Raw genomic sequence first — 23,619 nt, forward strand, 5'->3', positions numbered from 1 at the left:
ACAGGCGTGGGGTTGGGGATGAAGCAGGCCTGGGGCTGAAGTGGGGTTTTGATATTTACATGCAACCTGTCTACAAATAAATTTTGATTGATCGATTCATTCGCTCTTTTTATTTAATTTTTTTAATGTCACATCCCTATTCATTAACTTGAACCTGGTGCCTATGTAAGTCACTCCGGTGCTGGATTCACACAGCAGAGTCGGGGCTATGATCCCTGACCTTACCAAGGTCACCACCATCTGGGCAGGGGGGGATCCATCGAGAAAATAACCAAACAATACATCTTGAGGATCTTGAGAGTAGAGATAAGCACAGGGTAGTAAAGGAACATGGGAGGGGCCAGTTGAGCTCAGCCTGAACAGCATGTGAGAGACACTCGGAGAGCAAGTGGGAGCCGGCCGGGAGAGAGCAGCCGGGGAGAGGGTCCGTCTGCCACGGCCAGGGTAGCCCTGGAGCGAGTGTAGGGCAGAGGAGAGATTTCCCAATACAGCAATGCTTTGGCACGCCTGCTGGGAATTCTCTCTCTCTTCCGGCTTCTCAGCATCCAGGCCACCAACTCATCTGGTTCTTGCCCTAAAGAATTCACCTGGTGCCAAGCTGAAATGAGGCCTCCCTCCCCACCTCCCTCTGGTCTTCCCCTTCAGGGAGCCTGAGCCAGTGGGGAGGGCGTGAAGGTGGGGGCCAATGGAGGAAGGACAGTGGGGACAACCTCAGCAAGCTGGCTGTCGGCAGATGCCAGGTTCTCCACATCCACAGATATCCACACCTGTCTGTCAAGTGCAGGCTTAGATGTTCAGCCTTGCTCTTTCCATCTGTGAAATGGGAATAGGCAATCGCATTTCAATTAAACGAGGCTCATCGGCCATTTCTATCGCCTTAGCCCGGCACAGAAGAGACCAGGAGTAGCAGCTAAAACATACGTGTTGGATAAATCAGAGGATTGGGGAAGGCAGATGTTACACATGGGATTACACGTGGGAGGAGTGTAACTCCCCGGGGGCTGCCTCCCTTTAGGGTGTCTGAGGTTCGATGCCTACCGGATGTCTGAGGTTCGATGCCTACCGGTGCTTTTGCTAGTTTATCCTTTAGGGCAGGGGTTAGATCTTATAGGACCCAGCAATGTGCCTGGAAGAGCCAGTGAGCCCTAACTAAATGCCACCACATGCCAGATACTGTTGAGGCCCTTCCTGGCAGGTCATCTCTCAGTGTTCACCAGGGCCCCGTGCACAGGGAGGGCGCCGTGGCTCTTACATAACTAGTGCTCCATGAACGTTTATAGATCCAATCACGGGCCTTGATCCACACCAGAGATTAGATTTATTTCATGGGCCAGCCTCTGCTTGCGTGGGTCCCTTCATTTGGACCTTACGCTGAGGAAGATTCTGTGGTTGCAGAGGGCTGAACGGGAACGCTGCCCCCCAAAGATAGGACCACATCTTAACTACAGCCCTACAGCGCCCAGCATTCAGTAGGCATAGCGGCTATTTGCTGGGTAGGTAATGACTCAGTGCTTTTCTCAGCGGGTTCAAAGTTATTAAAAGTTGCAAAGCTAACTTCACATTGTGGGGACCACAGTGGGGCCGAATGGAACCAGCCAAAAGCAGGGTTTGGTTAGATCTGGTCCTTCCATTGGAGGGGTGCTTACATATTCGCCCGCTGCTGCCGAGAAAGGGTTAAACCTCGGCCAGCCTGGCCTGGGTGCTCTCCAGCCTGCCCTGCCCCATTACCCTGCCTCCAGCTGAGATTAGGCCATTAGTTTACTCATAAACAGGTGGCACACTCCACCTGAGCAGCAGAGATAAAGGCCATTTCCAAGCTGCAGCCCCGCGTCTGTTCTCTGCACCCCAGCCCACCTACCGCCTTGGCCTCAGCTGCCCGGGGCTTGTCCTTCAGGCAGCTGCTCTGTCCTTCGGAAACCCCTATGTTTTTATTAAGACTTTGGGGGTCCTGGCCAGCTGGCTCAGTTGGTTGGAACATCATCCTGTGTACCAAAGGGTTTGGGGTTCAATTTCTGATCAAGGCACATACCTGGGTTGCAGGTTTGATCGCCAGTCAGGATGCATATGGGAGGCAGCCAATTGATGTCTCTCTCTCTCTCTCTCTCTCTCTCTCTCTCTCTCTCTCTCTCTCTCTCTCCCCCTCTCTCTATCTCAGTCTGCATTTCCTCACCTGCAGAAGATGGGCTCAAGTGGAGTTCCCTGCAGGTGAAGACTGGCACGGAGGCACATCTGCGGGGACAGCACCGAGTGTTGCCAATGCCCCCCCCCTCCCAAGCAGTAAAACCCAGTCCTGTAGGTTTTCCCATCCCCAGTCTCGGACAAAATGTCTCTAAGTGTTTGCGGCCCATCCCCCCTTCCTTCCCCCTCACTCGTCAACCACATGCCCCCAAGGGATTCTGGAGCAGGCTCATCTCCCACAGCCCCGGCTCAGCCAAGCCCAATTTCTTCATCCAGGATCAATGATTTCTTCTTCTCCTTGCCTTAAAGAACAATAATGAATCACACGGTCAGCCACAGTCCTTTCTATTATTCCCTGCCTGCCTTTGGATTTCCTCTTTGGTTGTGTAATTTGGCCTTTACAGTATCCTTTCCGTGCTAACAGAAATGAAGCCCTGGGGAGGAGGAGCTGGAGGACGGCTGGCCTCCTGGGCCAGGAGTTTGGGGAGTCCTTGACTCCTACCGATCCCTCACTGCCACCCCCACTCCTGGCAGCTTCAGTCACCAAGTCCTGCTGCCCTTTTCTCTTAAGAATGTCATATATTTTCCATGTATGTTCTGCTTTGAGGCATACTCCCCTGCCCCCTCCCCATAGAACTTGGACATTTAGTCTCTGTGATCTAGGGCTGGAGGCTTGAAGGCAGGTGGTTTGAGGATGAGTGTGTAAACCAGTGGTTTGGAGACCTCTTTGCACTAGTTGACTTCTACTGTCCTTTGGCTCCAGCCTCACCTCCTCCAGGCAGCCTCCCTGGGCTCCCAGCACACAGGAAGCCCTCTTCTTCGACCTTTTATTGGTGTTGGGGACCATGTCTTCAGTGCAATGCCAAACTGCAGGAGCAGATAAATGCAATGTCCACCCACAGAACAGTACATGGACCTGACCTCTCAGTGGGTGGGTACCCAGACCTCTCGCCTCCATACCTTCCCCCCTCCATCCTCTTTCTCCTTCCCTCTCTCTCATTTTCCCTCAGAGGAAGAGAAGCCACAAGGGGGGCCAGAGCCAGCCGGTGGAAGCGGACCAGGGAGACCCCCTTCTTAAGCTGGGCCCCGCCCTCCAGCAGCGTGACCAGGCGCCTCTCGCACCGCCCTTTCCGGGAGCTCCTGGCCCTGCTACCAGGAACTGCCCGAGCATCACAGACAGGAGTTGGCAGGGTCTCTGTGTTGTCAGGAAGCAGACATTCCTTTCACAGCTATGCCCAAGGCATTCTGGGCTGAAGACGATTGGAGGCTGGAGAGGAGTGGACCTTGGTTCTAAATGGCCACCTTCTCCCAGGAGGCTGGTCTCTCTTCGGGACCCTCACACCCAGACCCTGCCCAGGGACCCGCACCCGCCAGGCCTCCTGTGACAAAGGAGGGCCTTCAGGAGCAGGCAGTGACGTTGTCATTGGAGACGGTGGGATTGCAGAGTCGATTCGGACAAATTTGGTAGCAATGGGGTCAAGTGTGATAAAAACCCTGGTCCGGCCCTGACCGGTTTGGCTCAGTGGATAGAGCGTCGGCCTGCGGACTCAAGAGTCCCAGGTTCGATTCCGGTCAAGGGCATGTACCTTGGTTGCGGGCACATCCCCAGTAGGGAGTGTGCAGGAGGCAGCTGATCGATGTTTCTCTCTCATTGATGTTTCTAACTCTCTATCCCTCTCCCTTTCTCTCTGTAAAAAATCAATAAAAACAAACAAACAAAACAAAACAAAACAAAACAAAAACCCTGGTCTGGCTTCAGGGACCTGCGTTTGAGCTCTGTCTATGACCTCATCTCCCTGGTGACATTTGTGGAGTCCCCTCCGCCCCCAGACTCAGGCTTTCCTTCTGTGCAGCAAGGCATCAGCTTATTCCAAGTTCTCTAAGGCCTTCCGGTCTGACACTGTGGCCCTCCTCCTCCCTTCCCTCCCTCAGCCACCCCACACCCACCTCCATGGCCCGGAGAATCCGGCTCCGTGGGAAAGGGACTCCCCAGGAAAGAATCTGAGGCGGTTCCAGGGACCCCCTCGTTTCCTCTTCCCAGGTTCCCTGATTTGGTCTCCGGTGATCCGTCCTGGTCTCCTGGGTGCTCGGTGCAGCGCATGAGAGTTTCGGCCTTGGCATCCACGAATCTGCGTTTGAATCCTGGCTGTGTCCCTTCATCAAGTTACAGAATCTCTCTCCAGGCCTCAGTTTTCTCTCCTCTAAAATGGACACAACAGTATTGCTTGCATTGGATGGTTTTGAGGATTAGATGCCATCGGGCAGGTCAAGTCCTACCTAACACAGTGTCTGGCACACGGTAAACCCGCAGTGGGTGCTGCTGTCATCATCATTAACGTCATCGTTATCAGCTCCCCTCTGCTACTTCCCGGAGAGCCCTCCTGGGCCTGAGGGAGCAGCGTGGGCGGCCTGTGCAGGAGACCAGGGGCCCTGGCATGAGCCTTCTGTGTGCACATCCGAGGAGGGGACTCTAACTAGAAGACCTCTGGTTTCCACGCATGACTCCCAGCATGCACTGTGCCAGGCACCCCTGCAAATCGCCCGTGCACACACTCGTGTGCTGTTGTGAGGACAAAAGCGCTCCCTCTGCCTGGCACTGGGCCCAGTGCCTGCCCGCAGCCCTCGGCGACCTGGAGCCACGGTACTGCTGTCCCCGCCACCAGCGTTAGTCACGTCAGAGGCTGCACTGCGGCGTGAGGCGGTGCGAGCGTCAGAAGACCTGGGTAGAAGCAGTCTGGGGACTTCAGGCAGCTTGCTCAACCTCCCTGACCCTCAGTTTTTCGTCTGTTAATGGGCAGGCCCACCCTTCAGGGGTCGCGAGGAGGATTAAATGATCCAAGCGCAGTTATGAGGACCATGTGAGCTGTCAAGATTGGGCGAGGCCCAGCCCAGAGTTTGTGTCAGGATAGATGGGCTCCTTCCACGCACCTACCCCACCCCTGCAAGCTCCCCTCTTTCCCTTGGGGCCTTTGCCCTGTCTGCACACCGGTGTGAGGAGGGAGGGCGCGACACCCATCCTCTCTCACCTGCGGTCCCTGAAGCCTCAGCTGCAGGCTGCCCTTGGCCCCCAGTTGAGTCGACCAGCAGCCCAGGGACAGGGAAACTCACAAGCAAGGGACGCACACGGTTTTCTGTTGGTTTGTTTTAATAAAAAAGAAAATAAGAAAACATAAAAACACTTCCCAGGGTGCGCTGTGAGGAAGGATCGCAGGTGTGTAAAGTACATACGGAAGCGTGTAAAGTACATACGGAAGCAAGAGCAGGCCCAGGAGCTGCTCTCGGACCCTGGGTGGAAGCAGGCCCCTCCGGGAGGCCTGTTCTCAGACGCGCACTTCTCGGGCCGGGAGAAAGGAAGCGGGTCTCCAGCCTTGTTCCTCTTGGAAGGCTCAGCCGCTGCCCGCTCACTGGTCCATGACGTGCACACAAGAAGCTGGTCTTTGCGAGGGTTTGCGGGTGGGGAGCGCCGGGTGGGGGGCTTGGGGTGCACCACTCCTGTCCCTGCCCTGCTGGAGGTCTCCGGGTCTGGGACAAGGGGGCCCCTCTGCGGGGGCATGGCCTGGGCTTCCCGCCTCCAGTGGCAGAGGAAGGAGTGCTGCGGAGAAGCTGGGGCCACAGCGGGACTTGGACCAGGATGGCGTGTGCCGGGGCTGGCGCTGAGTTCTGATGGGCGGCCAGAGGCAGTGCTAATCACAATCAGCTTCCACACAGACTTGGACCTTCCTTCCTTCGCTGCTCAATCCCTCCACCCCTCCGTCCATTGGCCCCCAAAGTGGGGTCCCCCAGGACCTGAGTCCAGGCTCTGTTTGTATGACCCAGTTTTCTCATCTGTTAAATGAGGACCTTCATAGGACCCCCACAAGGTAGCTAGATAGTAAGTGTGGATAGGGGTCCCGAGCCTAGTACGGCTCCAGGCACATAGTAAGTGCTCAACAAGGGCCGCCTCGGTGACCGTCATTCAGGCACCAGCATTTCCAGTGCAAAGTTGTGGGGGGGGTGGTGTCCAGGTATGGGTGACACGGAAGGTTTACACCGATTGCTCTGAGCCTCCTGTGTCTGTCTGGGCAGCCAGGGGGACCTCGGGCCTGTCCCTGTGGCTCGGGAACTGTGCAGTCTAGACCTCGGTGCCCTCCCGGGGGTAGAGGACGCTGTTCGTGTTGATGCTGTTGTAGAAGTGGGGGCTGAACTGGTTGAGGACAGAGCCTCCGTAGCCCAGCGCGTTGGTGGGCATGGGGTTGGCCCATTCGCCCCCGGCCCCGTGGCCGCCGAGGTTGGTGAGTGGGGCGTAGGAGTTGAAGTTCGCCAAGTTCTGCCCCATCTTGTCAGTGGGCTCAGGACTCAGCCCTGGCGTGGCCACGGGGCGGCTGGCGGGGCTGGCCCCGCTCACGTAGGATGTCATGGAGGAGAGGAAGCTGTTGAGGCACGGGGTGCCCGGGGGCCCCGGGGATGGTCGCTGCTCGGGGGAGCCGGCGGAGCCCGGGGAGGTGCTTTCCAAGATGTCCTGGGCGTCTGCGCTCTTGGGGCTGCCCGCCAGGAGCCCGCTCTCCGTCTTCTCCCCGGTGCCCGAGGAAGCGTCCGACTTCCTCTTCCTCTTCCTGCGGAAGTTCCCGTTGTCGAACATCTTCTCACAGTTGGGGTCCAGGGTCCAGTAGTTGCCTTTGCCTGTGCGAAAGCGGGGGAGGTGAGTAGAGACAGACACCGTGCTTTGCGCTTATTCCTCCCGAGTCAAATCTAAACACTGGGAACACCCCGGAGAGATCGAGACTGAGAGTGGAGAAATTCCAACCCCTCGCTGCTAGGTGTGCTCACAGACAGACAGGCCAGGGCTGTGACCTTGTTCACAGCGGAGTCTCAGAAGTTCAAGTACTGAGGGTGGAGAGGGCGGGGGGTGCTTCCATTGCGGATGAGGAAGAACACTTAGGAGAAAATGCAGGGCTCCCCAAAAAGCCCCGGGCATGGAGTCCAAAGATGGACTTGAGTCTCCACTCTGCTCCTCACTGACTGAGGGACTCTGGGCGAGCCTCAGTTTCCTAGTCTGAGAAGTGGGCCCGTTGCACCTGCCCTTCGTCCTCCGGCGGCGTGGAAAGGAAAGTGCTAGGTGTGTGATTGGGAAGTCCCGGGGCCTGAGGTTGGGGCTGGGCTCTGCCTGCCTGCCTGCCTGTCTCTGGGCCCCAGGCTAGACCGGCTACTGAAGGGCCAAACACTGCCCCTTGCTAGCCTCCAGGTGGGTGGAGCTGGTCCCCCCCCTCCACCCTACACACACACACACACACACTATCTCCTGGCTTCCTGTGATGGGGCCAGAGCGGACTGTCATTCTGGACGTGGAGACGTGAGTATTTAGTACAGTACGCTCCGGACGTCCCGCGTTGTAGAAATTCACCATTAGAAAGGACAGGTCCACAGTCTGGTGGCAGAGAGGCCTGCGTTCAGGTCACATTCCAGCCAATCCCTCCATCCTGCCCAGCGAGGCGGGCGTCTCCCGCCTGCTATTTGCCTTATCGGTTTCCCGAAAGCCGCCCTGCAGCGGTGGATGAAAGGGGGTGATGTAACCGGGGCGGCAGCCGAATGTGGCTTTTGGTGGCTGTTCAACAAACGTCCCATCTCTTCCCAGCAGCCCCGGGACCCCCTGCGTCTCCATTTCAGCCTCTCACCCCCCAGGACTCGCTAGGAGCTGCTGCTGGGGGTCCAGGCCCATCAGCCACCGCTGCAGACCGCGGGGCACCCCCGGGCACCACAGCCTGGCGTGCATGACCCCGTGCCCCGGCTCCAAGCCTTCGGGGGAGGCACGGTTACCATCCCTGTTTTTCAGGTGGGGAAACTGAGGCTCAGGGATCTAACCAGTCCGAGGTCATGGACTGGGCAGTGGCCCAGCCAGGATGGAAACCCCAATCTGCCTCCAGGGCCCATGGTCTCCTTCACTGCTGACTCCCCTCAGCACCCCCAGTGTTGGGGGGGCACGGTCAGATTTAGAACTTTCTAGAATGGGATGTTAGGAAGGCAGCGAGCCTTCCCGGGGGCACCAGGGTCTTGTGGATGCAGCGGCCCCCGTGCCTCCCGTTACCTGGGTCATCCTCGTCCCGGGGCACCTTCTTGAAGCAGTCGTTGAGCGACAGGTTGTGGCGGATGGAGTTCTGCCAGCCGGCCTTGCTCTTGTTGTAGAAGGGGAAGTGGTCGGCCACGTACTGGTAGATCTGGCTGAGGGTGAGGCGCTTGTCGGGAGCCCCGTGGATGGCCATGGCGATGAGCGCCGAGTACGAGTAGGGGGGCCGCACCAGCTTCATCAGCTCCTCCTGCGACGGGATGGGCAGCCAGCCCAGGTCGCCGCCCCCGACGCCGGACATGCCGGGCAGTAGCTGCCGCTGCACCCCGTAGGCCTGGGGCAGGAAGGGGCTGGCGTTGGGGCCCGGCAGGTAGGGCTGCGGGGTCATGGCCTGCCCGTTGAGCCAGAGGTAGGGGTTGGGGGTGGCCCCGTACTCGCCACCCCCCTCGAAGGAGGGGGGCCGCTGCGGGCTGGGCAGGCCCTGCGGGTGGAAGAAGTTCTCGTAGTACAGGTTGACCTCGGGGGGCTCCTGGCCGATGCTGGGGAACTGGGGGCTGCAGTGAGGGGGCGAGGGCACCGGGAGGTCGAAGGAGCTCATGCTGGGGCTGGGCTCCGGGAGCACCTGCTGCCACCTGCACAGGGAGCTGTCCCTGCAGGTGCTCCGCCGCCCCAGCTCCCACTTATACCCCGAGGGCTTGGCCGCCGGCCCCACCCAGGGGCGGCCACCCGTGCAGACCCGCCCCTGGGCCAGCAGCCGCCCTGCCCACAGCCCGGCCCTGGGCCACACCAGTCCCGCTAACGCTAACCACCTGCCCAGACCTGCCAGACGCTTCCTCTGTCCTCTCCGTCCTTCCCTCTGGCCCCACCGCTCTCCTTTCTCACCCTATTTGCCCCTCTCCCTCCTTCCTTCGTCTCATTGTTCTCTTTCCTCTTCTCTCCTTCTCCTATTTCTCTCCCCTTTGCGCCCTCCCTCTCTCCTGCCGTCCTCTGCGCATCTGTCTTTCCTTCTTCCTTTCCGTTCTCTGCCTCTCAGGATGTCTTTCTCCTTCTCCCCCTTCCCCCCTCCCCGGCCCTGCCTGTCCCGTCTTCTCCTCATGCTCCCTCTCCTCATCTATCTGTAACTTCTGTCTGGGCTCCTCTCCTCCCTTCTCTCTCTCTCTCTCTCTCTCTCTCTCTCTCTCTCTCTCTCTCTCTCTCTCGTTTCCTCTGCATTTCTTTCCCCATCCCTCTGTCCTGCTTTCCCACAGACCCCCCATTCTCTGCCCCTCGCCAGACCGGGGGAAGCACTGTGTCAGAGCCACATTTGGGGCTTGAAGTGAAGACACACTTTGTGGAGGAAGGAACCTGGTTCTGGGAATCAGGAGAGCAGAGGGGAAGGGCCGTTTGTTTATCCCATCACACGCATATGCATGCATTCATACATGTAGATGCACAAACACACATGCACATTGCACCTATACACATGCATGCATTCTTACACACAGATGCACACACACTCATACACACATATACACGGAGGCACACGCACACGCACATACACACTGCAGCAGGCAGAGAACGGCTGTGGACAGGTCTGGGGTTACTTTGCAGGAGCAGCTGGGCTCATAACGTGAAGATAGGAAGCGCGTGTGAGCTGGCCTTAGGGACAAATGAGCGTGGACCTGCACTGTCCCAGCTCCTTCCTGGCTGCAGGGACCAGGCAGGCTGGCAGTCCCTTATCTGATCGAAGCCCTTTCATGTTTCAGCTTGCAGAGGCCCGGGAGGGGGAGGGAGCCGGGCCAGGGAGAGCCCTCCACCCCTCAGCACCGCCCAGCCCATCTCCGCCTCAGGCTCCAGATGCAGGACTCCAGCCCCCCCCTCCCCCCCACCCTCCCCCACCTCCAGGCTTTACCGGCCAGGCCCTCCCTCTGGGGGCTCCAGCCTCTATCCGCAGCTGGGACCTGGCTTGTTCCAGCCTCCCGCTCACCCAGGGCAGGCCCCCAGCTTGGTGAGTGGGCGGTGGTCCCCTGAACAGACTTCCCTCTGGGGTCAGCAGATGGGAAAGTTCCAGCCAGCCTCTCTGGTCACCACCTCCCACCTGCACTCACGCCTCTGCTTCCTCCTCACATTCAACTTCCTCTCACTTCCTCCAGGCCCCATAGGCCTTTGAGACCAAAGAAGGAGGCCACCTCCTCCCCCATCAGGAGGTGCTTCCCGGATGCTCCCTGCGGGTCCCTCTGTTCCCCACTCCTGTGTGGAGACACGTGGAAAGTGGAATGTCATGGATGGGTCTCGTTGGTCGCATCTTGGTCCCTACAGGATGATGGGGTGACTGGGTGGGAGGGGTCCTCCCAGGCCCTGAGGAACCCCCTGTCCCCACCATGGAACAGCACGTGAAGCGTGGCTCAGAAGGGGCCTGACTGCACATTCGTTCCAAAGAGTAAAGCTAAGAGGCCACACTTTTGGATCGAGGGTCTCCACGAGGCCTGGCTGCTGTCTTTTTAAAGAACAGTCACCGTGGGACCCACCAATGCAGACCAAAGCCTCCCCCTCCACCTGTCATTGTCCATCCCCCCGTTCACCAGAGCAGGAATCAGCTACAGGGCTGCCCACCCCAATGCTGCCGATGGCCAGAGCCACACCAAACTGTAACTAACCTGAATGTCCAGCAATAGGGGACAGGTCAAATGAATTTCTCACCATCCAAATGATGAAAGAGATTGTAGCATATGTTGGAGAGATGCGCATGTTCTAGTAACATTACGATATTATTGAAATACCGTAAGTGGCAGGAGGTGGGAAAAAGCATGAATTCATTCATGTGTATGAAATATATAAATAAAAGTACCGAACTGTCAACTACGATTTCTGCATGGAAAATCGGATGTGATTGTAGTTCCTGTTGTTTTTCTATAATTTCTGATTTAAGTGGTTACACAAAAGCAGGTAATTTGCTTTGGGGGTTCCATGTAAAAGGCCAGCAAGAGGCAATGTAGTCAAGACAGAGGACATGGGGCTTCTGAGGTAGGGGCACCTGGGTTCAAACCCCAGCTTTGTTGCTGAGCAACTGTGCAAACTTGTGAGCATCCACGGAGGGAACCAACGTCACCGTGTAGAGTAGACCATTTCCCACGGAGCACAGAGGCGCGCAGTAACCTGGTGACTGTGGCGTAGTCAGGGCACGTTTCACAGGTGTAATCACCCTCGGGTTTGCGATGCTCACTGTTCCCTTCCAGCAGCCTGCAGGCAGGGAGGGGTGGCAGGTGGGGTGGCCACGAAGGACGGCAGGGCGGGACACCAGTGCAGACTCCGACTGGACAGCCAGACCCTGCCATCTGTAGCTGACGGTCAGAGGGGCCCGGAGTCACATGACAAGTTCTCGGCTGTTCTGGGTCAGCACCTGTCCACCCCCCTGTTCCACGCTTGCCTATAGCTGGGGTGTCCTTCCTTAGAAGCATTTTTGGGGGAATGCTCACCTGAGTGTCCCTGTCACACCTGGGCCCTGGTTCTTCCCCCCGGAGCCCAGTGGCTGGGACACTGCCTCTCCTGCCCTCCCTGCCCTCGCCACAGGGTCAGGCCTTCAGGCCAGAGCGCCCCAAGCCTCCCCAGAGGCCCCCATTCCCAATTCCCTGACACGGCACAGCCCTTGGGGTGGGGAACAGTGCGGCCTGTCCTGACCCCAGGGGAGGTCGGCGAGTTGCAGGCCCTAGAGCCCCATGGACCTCTGGGAAAAAGCAAATATCTCTATGAACGGGGGTCCTTTTGTGGAATTCTCTTAGGCTTTTGAAATTTTCCAGAAGTGGAAATCACAGTCGGAGAAGATGGGCCCTGATCAACGTCAGGGGGAAAAAAACGAACACAAAAAGTTGGGCAGAGGGTCCTGAGCCAGCCTAGGGACAGCTGGGGCCACAGCTACAGTCAGAGTGAAAAAGATCGTATATTCTGAACCTCAAATTGGGACATTTGTGACAAGGCTCTAGAACATCAGAACGTGGGCTCTGGGTGGGCAAAGCTGGGCCCCAACCCCTGCTTTGCTCTTTGGCAGCCGTGTTTCTTATCTCAAAAGGCCTCCGTTTGCTCATCTATTAAATGGAGCTGCAAATGAAACCTGTCTCGTGGATTTTGCTGGGAAAAGTGATGGGATGTGGGAAGTGCAGAGCCGAGGACCCGGCAGCAACTGATGGTGAGGGTGAGGAGGAGGATGCTGGGTGCCAGGGGTCAGGGACTGGCAGGGAGGTGGCTCAGGGCAGGTGTCCTCCTCCAGCCAGCATTCTGCCATTTGCTCTGACTTGGGGCAATTCCTTCCATTTGGGGCGATGCCTGGGGAAAGAGGGAAGGCCTGCCACTCCCTGGGTGCCCAGCAGTCAGCCTGGTGTACTGCTGGGTCCTGGAGCCCACGCTGGGGTGAATGCCCAGGCCCCCACCTAGATGGTGGCCAGCCAGGGCCACTACCGCGGGCTTTGACTTTCAGGGGTGCAGGATTGTGTGGCGAAGCAGGCAGGGCGAGGATGAAGACCCAGAGACGGAGGAGGCAGGCGGCATCTGCACCGGCTACCGCTGCCCCACCCACCAGGCATGCAGGGAGCAGACAGCGTGGCTCTGAGGCCAAAGCTGCTGATTCTCCATCCCGACTCTACTCCTGAATGTGGCACTAGCGTGCCTCAGAGAACAGCCGATTGTCTGGACCTCAGTTTCCTCATCTGTAAAATGGGGAAGCCCAATTCCCTCCCAAAGTTGCTTTGAGGACTGATACCAGGCGCTCGCAGGTGCTCAGTGAATGGGAGCTCCCGTGAGGGAACTCGGGAGCCGAGAATGAGGGGAGGCCTCCCCTGCCTTCCCACATGCCTCTTTAACAAGGGCATGGCGTCTCGGGTTCTTCTCCTTTCTCCACAGAAAACACCAATTCTGTGTGAGTTCCAGGGTTCCTGGGAGCCTGGCAGGGTGGAGATAGGCTGGGGTGGGGAATCAGGGGACTGGGGCCGAGCTGGCTTCTAGCTTAACCTCTTTGTGCCACCATTTCCTTACCTGTAAAATAGGGATAAGAACTCAGGTTTTCTACCTACTCCCTACAGGTATGTCTCTGTGAGCGGCAGCTAGCCTCCCGTCCTGCCCGGACAGTGTTCGGGAGGGCTGTCTCAGTGCTCCGCGCTGGCCTCCCGGCCGGTGTGGGCCTCCGGGAAGCCTGGCCCAGCTGTCTGTCAGGCCGCAACCCATATTGGTGCCATCTCCCCTACTTTTCAGCCTCTGGTGGAGTTGGCAGCTGGAGAAACATAGGCCGATGGCGCCCTCTGGCGGCCATCTCTTTGAGAGCAGGGAGCAGAGTGCAGAGACTGGGTGACATTCAGGGCAGGCCAAGGGGGTCAGAGCCCCTATAAGGGGCACGTTCCTAGGAGGAACTGCAGCGTGGGGAGGAAAGGCACCCCTGGAGGGAAACACTTGAGCTCCGCTGGGTTGGCAACGAGGCAAAATGTCTTAGAAGGCAGCCAAGGGGAGCAGCGGGCCTGGTCTGGATTCGAACGCGACTCCTCCAGTTATATTTCCCGAGTGCCTCGAGGTTGCTTAATCCTGAGCCTCGGTTTGCTTAGCTGTAAAACGAGGATAAAACCAGGGTCACATCCTCCAAAGGGCTGTCGCAAAGACCGAAAGAGGCAAAATAGGAAACACCTCGGGAGTGAGGCTTGGCAGTAGTCCATTCCTTTGTTTATTCAGCAGAGGAATGGCTGCCTTCACAGTGGCAGCTCCAGGTGTGCAGGGCCCTGTACTAGTCAGTGCGGAGGCTCACACCTTGCGATTTTGCCATGTTTGTGCTGTGCCTGCAGCCTGACTTACTCATCCATTTTTAACTGGCACTCACTTCTGCACAGCCACCCCTGCCCCCCAAAAGCATGGGCATTCAGTCATTGCCTGAGGGGCTGTTTCCCTGGAAACCGGAGGCAGAGGCACCCAGGGTTCAGCAGGAGCAGCAAACAGGTTAGGCTGTCTGGAGGGAGAGAGCAGCCTGGGTGTCGACGCTAGGAGGGACCTTTGTTTCTCTCAACTTCTCTGCTCCTTAAACCTGAAGACTGGAAGGAAGGAAGGAAGGAAGGAAGGAAGGAAGGAAGGAAGGAAGGAAGGAAGGAAGGAAGGAAGCGTCCACTCCACACTAGAGATGAGGCTCGGAGAGGAAGCTTGGTTCCCTAAATCACACTAAAGTGTGAATGACAGATACGAGCTCTGTCTCAGAGGCAGAGGAAGGGCAAGCAAAAGGCAAGGGGATGCTGGGTGCTTAACGACGGAGTGAGGGAGCCCCCAAGGGGCCATCACCTGGAAGACACCCAGGCTAAGAGGCAGGCAGGTCTGAGTCCAGATCGGGCCCTGCTGATCACAGCTGTGTGGCCTTGGGTGAGTCTTTCAGCACTGGAGAACGAGAGGACTGGAGGGAGCGGTCTCTAAGGGTCCCTGAAACTCTACAGAAAAAGGACAGAAAAAGATACGCCAGGTAGATCCTTCCTCTCACCCCAGTCCCCCGCCCCATTGCCCTCCCTGGGAGCTCTGACGGCAAACGACACCCTTCCTCGTCACCGCTAGCTGGTTGTGGACAGACCCTGCTCACAATAAGGGAACCTCCCCAGGGGCACAGCAGGGCCCTGCTGCACACACATAGGCCCCCACCCCCCGCTTTACCTGGGGGCCGGCATTGGCATGGCCCGGGAGACTCTCAAATGGGCATGGAATATATGGAATATGCAGTCTGAGCTTGAGCCGTGGGCAAAGGTGGGAAGTGAGCGTGTGGATTAAGGTCGTGTGGCTGGAAGTGGACAGAGCTGGCCCCTTCCCAGCCTGGCGACAAGGGACCGTCACCAACTCCCCAAGCCTGGGGTCCACATGCGTGTGGCTGGGACCTCCTGGGCTGGTTTGAGGATGCGAGGGAAGGAAGCAGGGAGTGATGGCAGCTATGTTAGTACTGCTGTTCGTTACTGTGATTACTGCTGGCATAGCTGTTGCTGCCACGTGACCGAATGCCCCAGGCCCCTTAATACAGACTTCACACAGAACTCACAGATACTAATAATTTTTAGGAAAAAAACAAAACAACCACCTCACAAATATTATTGCCACACACTGTTGAGTGAGGAGAGGAGAGCTGGGGAATTTTAGAGGTTAAAGTAGAGGTCTCAGGACTGTCTCCGAATCTGGGTGTTTTCGCCGGGCTGGGGGAGGGGTGGGCGCCACCCAGGGGCTCAGCTACTTGGGGACACTCCCCTGCCCACGCCCACTTTCCTTGTCCCTTTGACAAGTGAATTCAGCAGATTCCAAGCCTCTGGGAGCTACCGCCTCACCTTAGGGAACCCACTGTGCAGCCCAAACCCCAACCACCACCCCAACCACCCCCCCCAACCACCCCCCAACCACCACTCCAACCACCACCCCAACCACCACTCCAACCACCACCCCAACCACCACCCCAACCACCCCCCCAACCACCACCCCCAACCACACCCCCAACCACCCCCCAACCACCACCCCCAACCACACCCCAACCACCACCCCCAACCACCACCCCAACCACCACCCCAACCACCACCCCCAACCACCACCCCCAACCACCCCCCCAACCACCACCCCCAACCACCCCCCCAACCACCCCCCAACCACCACCCCCAACCACACCCCAACCACCACCCCCAACCACACCCCAACCACCACCCCCAACCACACCCCAACCACCACCCCCAACCACCACCCCAACCACCCCCCCCAACCACCCCCCAACCACCACTCCAACCACCACCCCAACCACCACTCCAACCACCACCCCCAACCACCACCCCAACCACCACCCCAACCACCCCCCCAACCACCACCCCCAACCACCCCCCCAACCACCCCCCCCAACCACCACCCCCAACCACCACCCCAACCACCACCCCAACCACCACCCCAACCACCACCCCCAACCACACCCCCAACCACCACCCCAACCACACCCCAACCACCACACCCCAACCACCACCCCCAACCACACCCCCAACCACCACCCCAACCACACCCCAACCACCACCCCCAACCACCACCCCCAACCACCACCCCAACCACCCCCCCAACCACCACCCCCAACCACCACCCCAAACACCACCCCCAACCACCACCCCAAACACCACTCCAACCACCACCCCAACCACCACCCCCAACCACCACCCCCAACCACCACCCCAACTACCACCCCAACCACCACCCCCAACCAACACCCCCAACCACCACCCCAACCACCACCCCCAGCCACCACCCCCAACCACCCCCAACCACCACCCCCAACCACCCCCAACCACCACCCCAACCACCACCCCAACCACCACCCCCAACCACCACCCCCAACCACCACCCCAACTACCACCCCAACCACCACCCCCAACCACCACCCCCAACCACCACCCCCAACACCACCCCCAACCACCACCCCCAACCACCACCCCCAACCACCACCCCAACCACCACCCCAACCACCCCCCCAACCACCACCACCAACCACCCCCCCAACCACCACCCCAACCACCACCCCAACCACCCCCCCAACCACCACCACCAACCACCACCCCAACCACCACCCCCAACCACCACCCCAACCACCACCCCAACCACCACCCCCAACCACCACTCCAACCACCACCCCAACCACCACCCCCAACCACCACCCCAACCACCACCCCAACCACCACCCCCAACCACCACTCCAACCACCACCCCCAACCACCCTCCCAACCACCACCCCCAACCACCACCCCAACCACCCCCCCAACCACCCCCAACCACCCCCCAACCATCACCCCCAACCACCACCCCAACCACCACCCCAACCACCACCCCAACCACCACCCCCAACCACCACCCTAACCACCACCCCAACCACCACCCCCAACCACCCCCCCAACCACCACCCCCAACCACCCCCCCAACCACCACCCCCAACCACCACCCCAACCACCACCCCCAACCACCCTCAACCACCACCCCAACCACCCCAAACCACCCTCCCAACCACCCTCCCAACCACCCTCCCAACCACCCTCCCAACCACCACCCCCAACCACCACCCCAACCACCACCCCCAACCACCACCCCCAACCACCCCCCCAACCACCACCCCAACCACCACCCTAACCACCACCCCAACCACCACCCCAACCACCACCCCAACCACCCTCTCAACCACCACCCTAACCACCACCCCCAACTACCACCCCCAACCACCACCCCCAACCACCACCCCCAATCACCACCCCCAACCACCACCCCAACCACCACCCCACCACCCCCCAACCACCACCCCCAACCACCACCCCAACTACCACCCCAACCACCACCCCCAACCACCACCCCAACCACCACCCCCAACCACCACCCCAACCACCACCCCCAACCACCACCCCCAACCACCCCCCCAACCACCCTCTCAACCACCACCCTAACCACCACCCCCAACCACCACCCCAACCACCACCCCAACCACCACCCCCAATCACCACCCCAACCACCACCCCAACCACCACCCCCAACCACCACCCCCAACTACCACCCCAACCACCACCCCCAACCATACCCCAACCACCACCCCCAACTACCACCCCAACCACCACCCCAACCACCACCCCCAATCACCACCCCAACCACCACCCCAACCACCACCCCCAACCACCACCCCCAACTACCACCCCAACCACCACCCCCAACCATACCCCAACCACCACCCCCAACTACCACCCCAACCACCACCTTAAGAGGCCTCAGCCTGTTGAGGAAATTGGAGGCTGGACCAGCACTGGGTCTGGGGCTGGGGGAGGGGACGGGGATAAGGAGGCCACCAGGAAGAGGCTGGGAGAACAGAGGCTACAGGGACGCAGAGGTCCTGCACCCCAAGGTGTCCGAGGGACAGTGGGGGTGGGCAGTGGAGAAAAGCCACCTTCCGTCTGGATGCCCAGGTTCGAATCCTAGCCTTTCCACTTACCGAGCTTGAGATCTAGTCACCTTCTGCCTCTGGTAACAGACCCACCGCCTAGGGCTGCTGTCAGGATTTAGGAAGTTAACTCTTGCCGTGCGCATACTCTGAGCCGGGGCAGTCAGAGCAGAATGCACCTGAGCTGTTGTCAGGATGCTCTCCCCTCACCATCATCAGGATGCTCCCCCCTCACCATCATCAGGATGCTCTCCCCTCACCATCGTCAGGATGCTCCCCCCTCACCATCATCAGGATGCTCTCCCCCCTCACCATCATCAGGATGCTCTCCCCTCACCATCGTCAGGATGCTCTCCCCTCACCATCATCAGGATGCTCTCCCCTCACCATCGTCAGGATGCTCTCCCCTCACCATCATCAGGATGCTCTCCCCTCACCATCGTCAGGATGCTCTCCCCTCACCATCGTCAGGATGCTCCCCCCTCACCATCATCAGGATGCTCTCCCCCCTCACCATCATCAGGATGCTCTCCCCTCACCATCGTCAGGATGCTCCCCCCTCACCATCATCAGGATGCTCTCCCCCCTCACCATCATCAGGATGCTCTCCCCTCACCATCGTCAGGATGCTCTCCCCTCACCATCGTCAGGATGCTTCCCCCTCACCATCATCAGGATGCTCTCCCCTCACCATCATCAGGATGCTCTCCCCCTCACCATCATCAGGATGCTCTCCCCCTCACCATCGTCAGGATGCTCTCCCCTCACCATCATCAGGATGCTCTCCCCTCACCATCATCAGGATGCTCCCCCCTCACCATCGTCAGGATGCTCTCCCCTCACCATCATCAGGATGCTCCCCCCTCACCATCATCAGGATGCTCTCCCCTCACCATCGTCAGGATGCTCTCCCCTCACCATCATCAGGATGCTCCCCCCTCACCATCATCAGGATGCTCTCCCCTCACCATCGTCAGGATGCTCCCCCCTCACCATCGTCAGGATGCTCTCCCCTCACCATCATCAGGATGCTCCCCCCTCACCATCGTCAGGATGCTCTCCCCTCACCATCATCAGGATGCTCTCCCCTCACCATCATCAGGATGCTCCCCCCTCACCATCATCAGGATGCTCTCCCCTCACCATCGTCAGGATGCTCCCCCCTCACCATCATCAGGATGCTCCCCCCTCACCATCGTCAGGATGCTCTCCCCTCACCATCATCAGGATGCTCCCCCCTCACCATCGTCAGGATGCCCTCCCCTCACCATCATCAGGATTCTCCCCCTTCACCATCGTCAGGATGCTCTCCCCTCACCATCATCAGGATGCTCCCCCCTCACCATTGTCATCATGCTCTCCCCTCACCATCGTCAGGATGCTCCCCCCTCACCATCATCAGGATGCTCCCCCCTCACCATCGTCAGGATGCTCTCCCCTCACCATCGTCAGGATGCTCCCCCCTCACCATCATCAGGATGCTCCCCCCTCACCATTGTCATCATGCTCTCCCCTCACCATCGTCAGGATGCTCCCCCCTCACCATCATCAGGATGCTCCCCCCTCACCATCGTCAGGATGCTCTCCCCTCACCATCATCAGGATGCTCTCCCCTCACCATTGTCAGGATGCTCTCCCCTCACCATCATCAGGATGCTCTCCCCTCACCATCATCAGGATGCTCTCCCCTCACCATCATCAGGATTCTCCCCCTTCACCATCGTCAGGATGCTCTCCCCTCACCATCGTCAGGATGCTCTCCCCTCACCATCGTCAGGATGCTCTCCCCTCACCATCGTCAGGATGCTCTCCCCTCACCATCGTCAGGATGCTCTCCCCTCACCATCGTCAGGATGCTCTCCCCTCACCATCGTCAGGATGCTCTCCCCTCACCATCATCAGGATGCTCCCCCCTCACCATCGTCAGGATGCTCCCCCCTCACCATTGTCATCATGCTCTCCCCCTCACCATCGTCAGGATGCTCCCCCCTCACCATCATCAGGATGCTCCCCCCTCACCATCGTCAGGATGCTCTCCCCTCACCATCATCAGGATGCTCTCCCCTCACCATCGTCAGGATGCTCTCCCCTCACCATCATCAGGATGCTCTCCCCTCACCATCATCAGGATGCTCTCCCCTCACCATCATCAGGATGCTCTCCCCTCACCATCGTCAGGATGCTCCCCCCTCACCATCATCAGGATGCTCCCCCCTCACCATTGTCATCATGCTCTCCCCTCACCATCGTCAGGATGCTCCCCCCTCACCATCATCAGGATGCTCCCCCCTCACCATCGTCAGGATGCTCTCCCCTCACCATCGTCAGGATGCTCCCCCCTCACCATCATCAGGATGCTCCCCCCTCACCATCATCAGGATGCTCCCCCCTCACCATCGTCAGGATGCTCCCCCCTCACCATCATCAGGATGCTCCCCCCTCACCATCGTCAGGATGCTCTCCCCTCACCATCGTCAGGATGCTCCCCCCTCACCATCATCAGGATGCTCCCCCCTCACCATCGTCAGGATGCTCTCCCCTCACCATCATCAGGATGCTCCCCCCTCACCATCATCAGGATGCTCCCCCCTCACCATCGTCAGGATGCTCCCCCCTCACCATCGTCAGGATGCTCCCCCCTCACCATCATCAGGATGCTCTCCCCTCACCATCATCAGGATGCTCTCCCCTCACCATCGTCAGGATGCTCCCCCCTCACCATCATCAGGATGCTCCCCCCTCACCATCGTCAGGATGCTCTCCCCTCACCATCATCAGGATGCTCCCCCCTCACCATCATCAGGATGCTCTCCCCTCACCATCATCAGGATTCTCCCCCTTCACCATCGTCAGGATGCTCTCCCCTCACCATCGTCAGGATGCTCTCCCCTCACCATCGTCAGGATGCTCTCCCCTCACCATCGTCAGGATGCTCTCCCCTCACCATCGTCAGGATGCTCTCCCCTCACCATCGTCAGGATGCTCTCCCCTCACCATCGTCAGGATGCTCTCCCCTCACCATCGTCAGGATGCTCTCCCCTCACCATCGTCAGGATGCTCTCCCCTGACCATCATCAGGATGCTCCCCCCTCACCATCGTCAGGATGCTCTCCCCTCACCATCATCAGGATGCTCCCCCCTCACCATTGTCAGGATGCTCTCCCCTCACCATCATCAGGATGCTCTCCCCTCACCATTGTCATCATGCTCCCCCCTCACCATCATCAGGATGCTCCCCCCTCACCATCATCAGGATGCTCCCCCCTCACCATCATCAGGATGCTCTCCCCTCACCATCGTCAGGATGCTCTCCCCTCACCATCGTCAGGATGCTCTCCCCTCACCATCATCAGGATGCTCTCCCACTCACCATCCCCAGGGACTCGGGCTCTTAGAGGGGAGCATCCACCCCAGGTCTCTCGATGGCTTGAGCTCTGAACCCCACATTGCCATGCACCCAAGATCCACCCAGTATTAGTTTTCTTCCCAAGTGAGCCCTCAGCCTCCCGAGCCATCCCTGCAGGCCCCAGCAGGCGTGGAGGTGGCCCCCCGTCCCCTCCTCCCTCCCTGGAGGAGCCCCTCACTTCCCTGGGGCCTCACCTCGGGAGCCTGGGGTCCCTGCAAGGAAAGCCACCACCTCTGACCTGGTGGTGGGGCCCTCCAAAGGCGGGGCCCTCCATCCAGGGGACCTCAGCCCCCTCTTTCCCTAACGCTCATGCATTTGGTCGGGTGGTGTTGCCATCTCTTTCCAGAAGGGAGAAAGGCATGTGAAACTATCCACGGTGCAGAACACATGAGGAATGTTCTGGAAGACTATTCTGGTGTCCCGGCACCCCAGCATTCAGCGCCTAAGGTCCCGGAGGAGAAGATTCTTGGGGGGTGGGGGGGTGAGGAATGAGGTGGGCAACTTTGCCTCTAGGCTTGGCCGGGACTGGGCCCCTTCACATGGCGGCAGGCCCTGGCCTTCCCGCCTTCCCACAGCCTCCAGGAGCCACCGGCCCGTGCTGGGCACAGGGATGCAGCCGGATTCAGAAGTATGCAACCGAACCACTTTTATTGCCAGAAAGAAACAGCAACACTTTGGAGATGATCAGCTGGAAAAAAGACTGGGTGTTGTCATTAAAAAATGTAAAGTACAAAACTGTTAACCAGAAATAAAATAAAAGCGCATTTAAAAGGCTTTTCTATTAAGGACGAGGGCTTAGAAAGGAGCCAGAACCACAGCTCCCACACCTGGGAGCCGGGCTGTGAAAAGATGTGCCCAGGATGCTGGACAGCGCACCGGACAGACGGCCGGGACCCGTGGGTGTCCTCACTCCCTCCGGCGACTGTCACCGTGAAGCTCTGGGCCAGGTCAGCCGCTCCTTCTGTCTGAGTGGAGGCCCATCGGAGGGCCCCCTGCTCCCGAGGCATCCGTGCCCGAGCTCACTTCTTCTGGAAGCTCCTCTCCTGGCCCCAGCACAGCCCGGGCGGGCGGCCACGTCTCACAGGTCGCAGGGCAGGTCGGCGGTCTGCTTGCTGTCCTCGGAGGACTTGCTGGCCAGCTGTGTGGGCGAAGAAACAGCACCCCCCCCAAGATGGGATCTCACGGGCGCCAAAGTGGGGCTCCCCAGTCCCAATCCTGAGGGCCCCTAAGCAGACCCCTGCCCAGAGCCTAGGGTGCGTGGGCCCCCGACCCTGCGTGTGGCCACACAGTGGTGAGAGCACAGGCTTTGCGGCTTCACGGACAGAGAGCTGGCGGGGCCTGTGAACCGCCCCACGAGAGGGGAAGGGGGTCGGCAGGGGCCTGCTCGCTGCATGCAGTGAACTTGACATTGCTACAGAAGCAGAGTTCCCGTTTAAAGTGCCAGTGGCTCCTTCTTTATCCTGAGCGAAGGCCGCTGAGGAACAGCAGCAGATGTACTTGAATAGTTGGGGCTCGGAAACTAACTTCTAATTACTAGGATTTTGTAATATAAGCTGAATAGAAAACTTCCCCCAAACTCTTCCAAAGCCAGCTGCCTGATGTGGCCTGACGGGCACACCGAAGGGCGGTCTGGGCGAAGGACATATGGGTTCTGAGACCTGGGGGCCTGCACACCGTTGGCACAATCCGCAGCCCAGCTGGGGTCAGTGCTGCTCAGGGTCCTTGGAGCCTGACCCTGCCTCCCTGGTGACCACAAACACATGCGCACAAACACATACACACTCACACACACACACATGCACTCACACACACACACTCACACACACATGCGCACACACACACACTCACACACACGTGTGCACACACATGCATACACATAAACACTCACACACGCACACACACTCACACATGCACACACGTACACTCTCACACGCACACACATGCACAGACACTAACACATGCACAGACACATGTACACACACGCACACACACTCACATACACACACATGCACACATATAAACTCACACACACACATGCACACATACACACACCATTTCTCCTCTCTGTTGCCTCTTCCCTCTCTG

The 23,619-nt window shown here is 59.0% G+C and overlaps 2 protein-coding genes across 2 annotated transcripts in view; both read right to left on the minus strand.

Moving 5' to 3' along the window:
* Nucleotides 1–5,324: 5,324 nt before the first annotated feature.
* Nucleotides 5,325–8,864, minus strand: FOXI1 (forkhead box I1). Its single transcript, XM_080677088.1, has 2 exons — nt 8,240–8,864; nt 5,325–6,837 (listed from the first exon to the last, which is right to left on the minus strand). Exons 1-2 carry the CDS (start codon nt 8,814–8,816, stop codon nt 6,290–6,292), a joined length of 1,125 nt encoding a protein of 374 aa, XP_080533214.1. The 5' UTR covers nt 8,817–8,864; the 3' UTR covers nt 5,325–6,289.
* Nucleotides 8,865–22,164: 13,300 nt separating this feature from the next.
* The window catches only part of DOCK2 (dedicator of cytokinesis 2), a 373,091-nt gene continuing 371,636 nt past the window's right edge, over nt 22,165–23,619 (minus strand). The window contains exon 52 of the mRNA XM_080676536.1: nt 22,165–22,672. Coding sequence (XP_080532662.1) covers nt 22,613–22,672 — 60 coding nt within the window. The 3' untranslated portion in view covers nt 22,165–22,612. The remainder of the gene's footprint in view (nt 22,673–23,619) is intronic.

Source organism: Plecotus auritus (genome assembly GCF_963455305.1).
Source record: "Plecotus auritus genome assembly, chromosome: 6".
NCBI classification, from domain to species: Eukaryota; Metazoa; Chordata; class Mammalia; order Chiroptera; family Vespertilionidae; genus Plecotus; species Plecotus auritus.

Coding starts and splice junctions, on each gene's coding strand:
- FOXI1 (XM_080677088.1), bottom strand. CDS start 8,816: ATGAGCTCCTTCGACCTCCCGGTGCCCTCGCCCCCTCACTGCAGCCCC. Junction 6,838..8,239: donor CCGGGACGAGGATGACCCAG/GTAACGGGAGGC, acceptor GCTTTCGCACAG/GCAAAGGCAACTACTGGACC.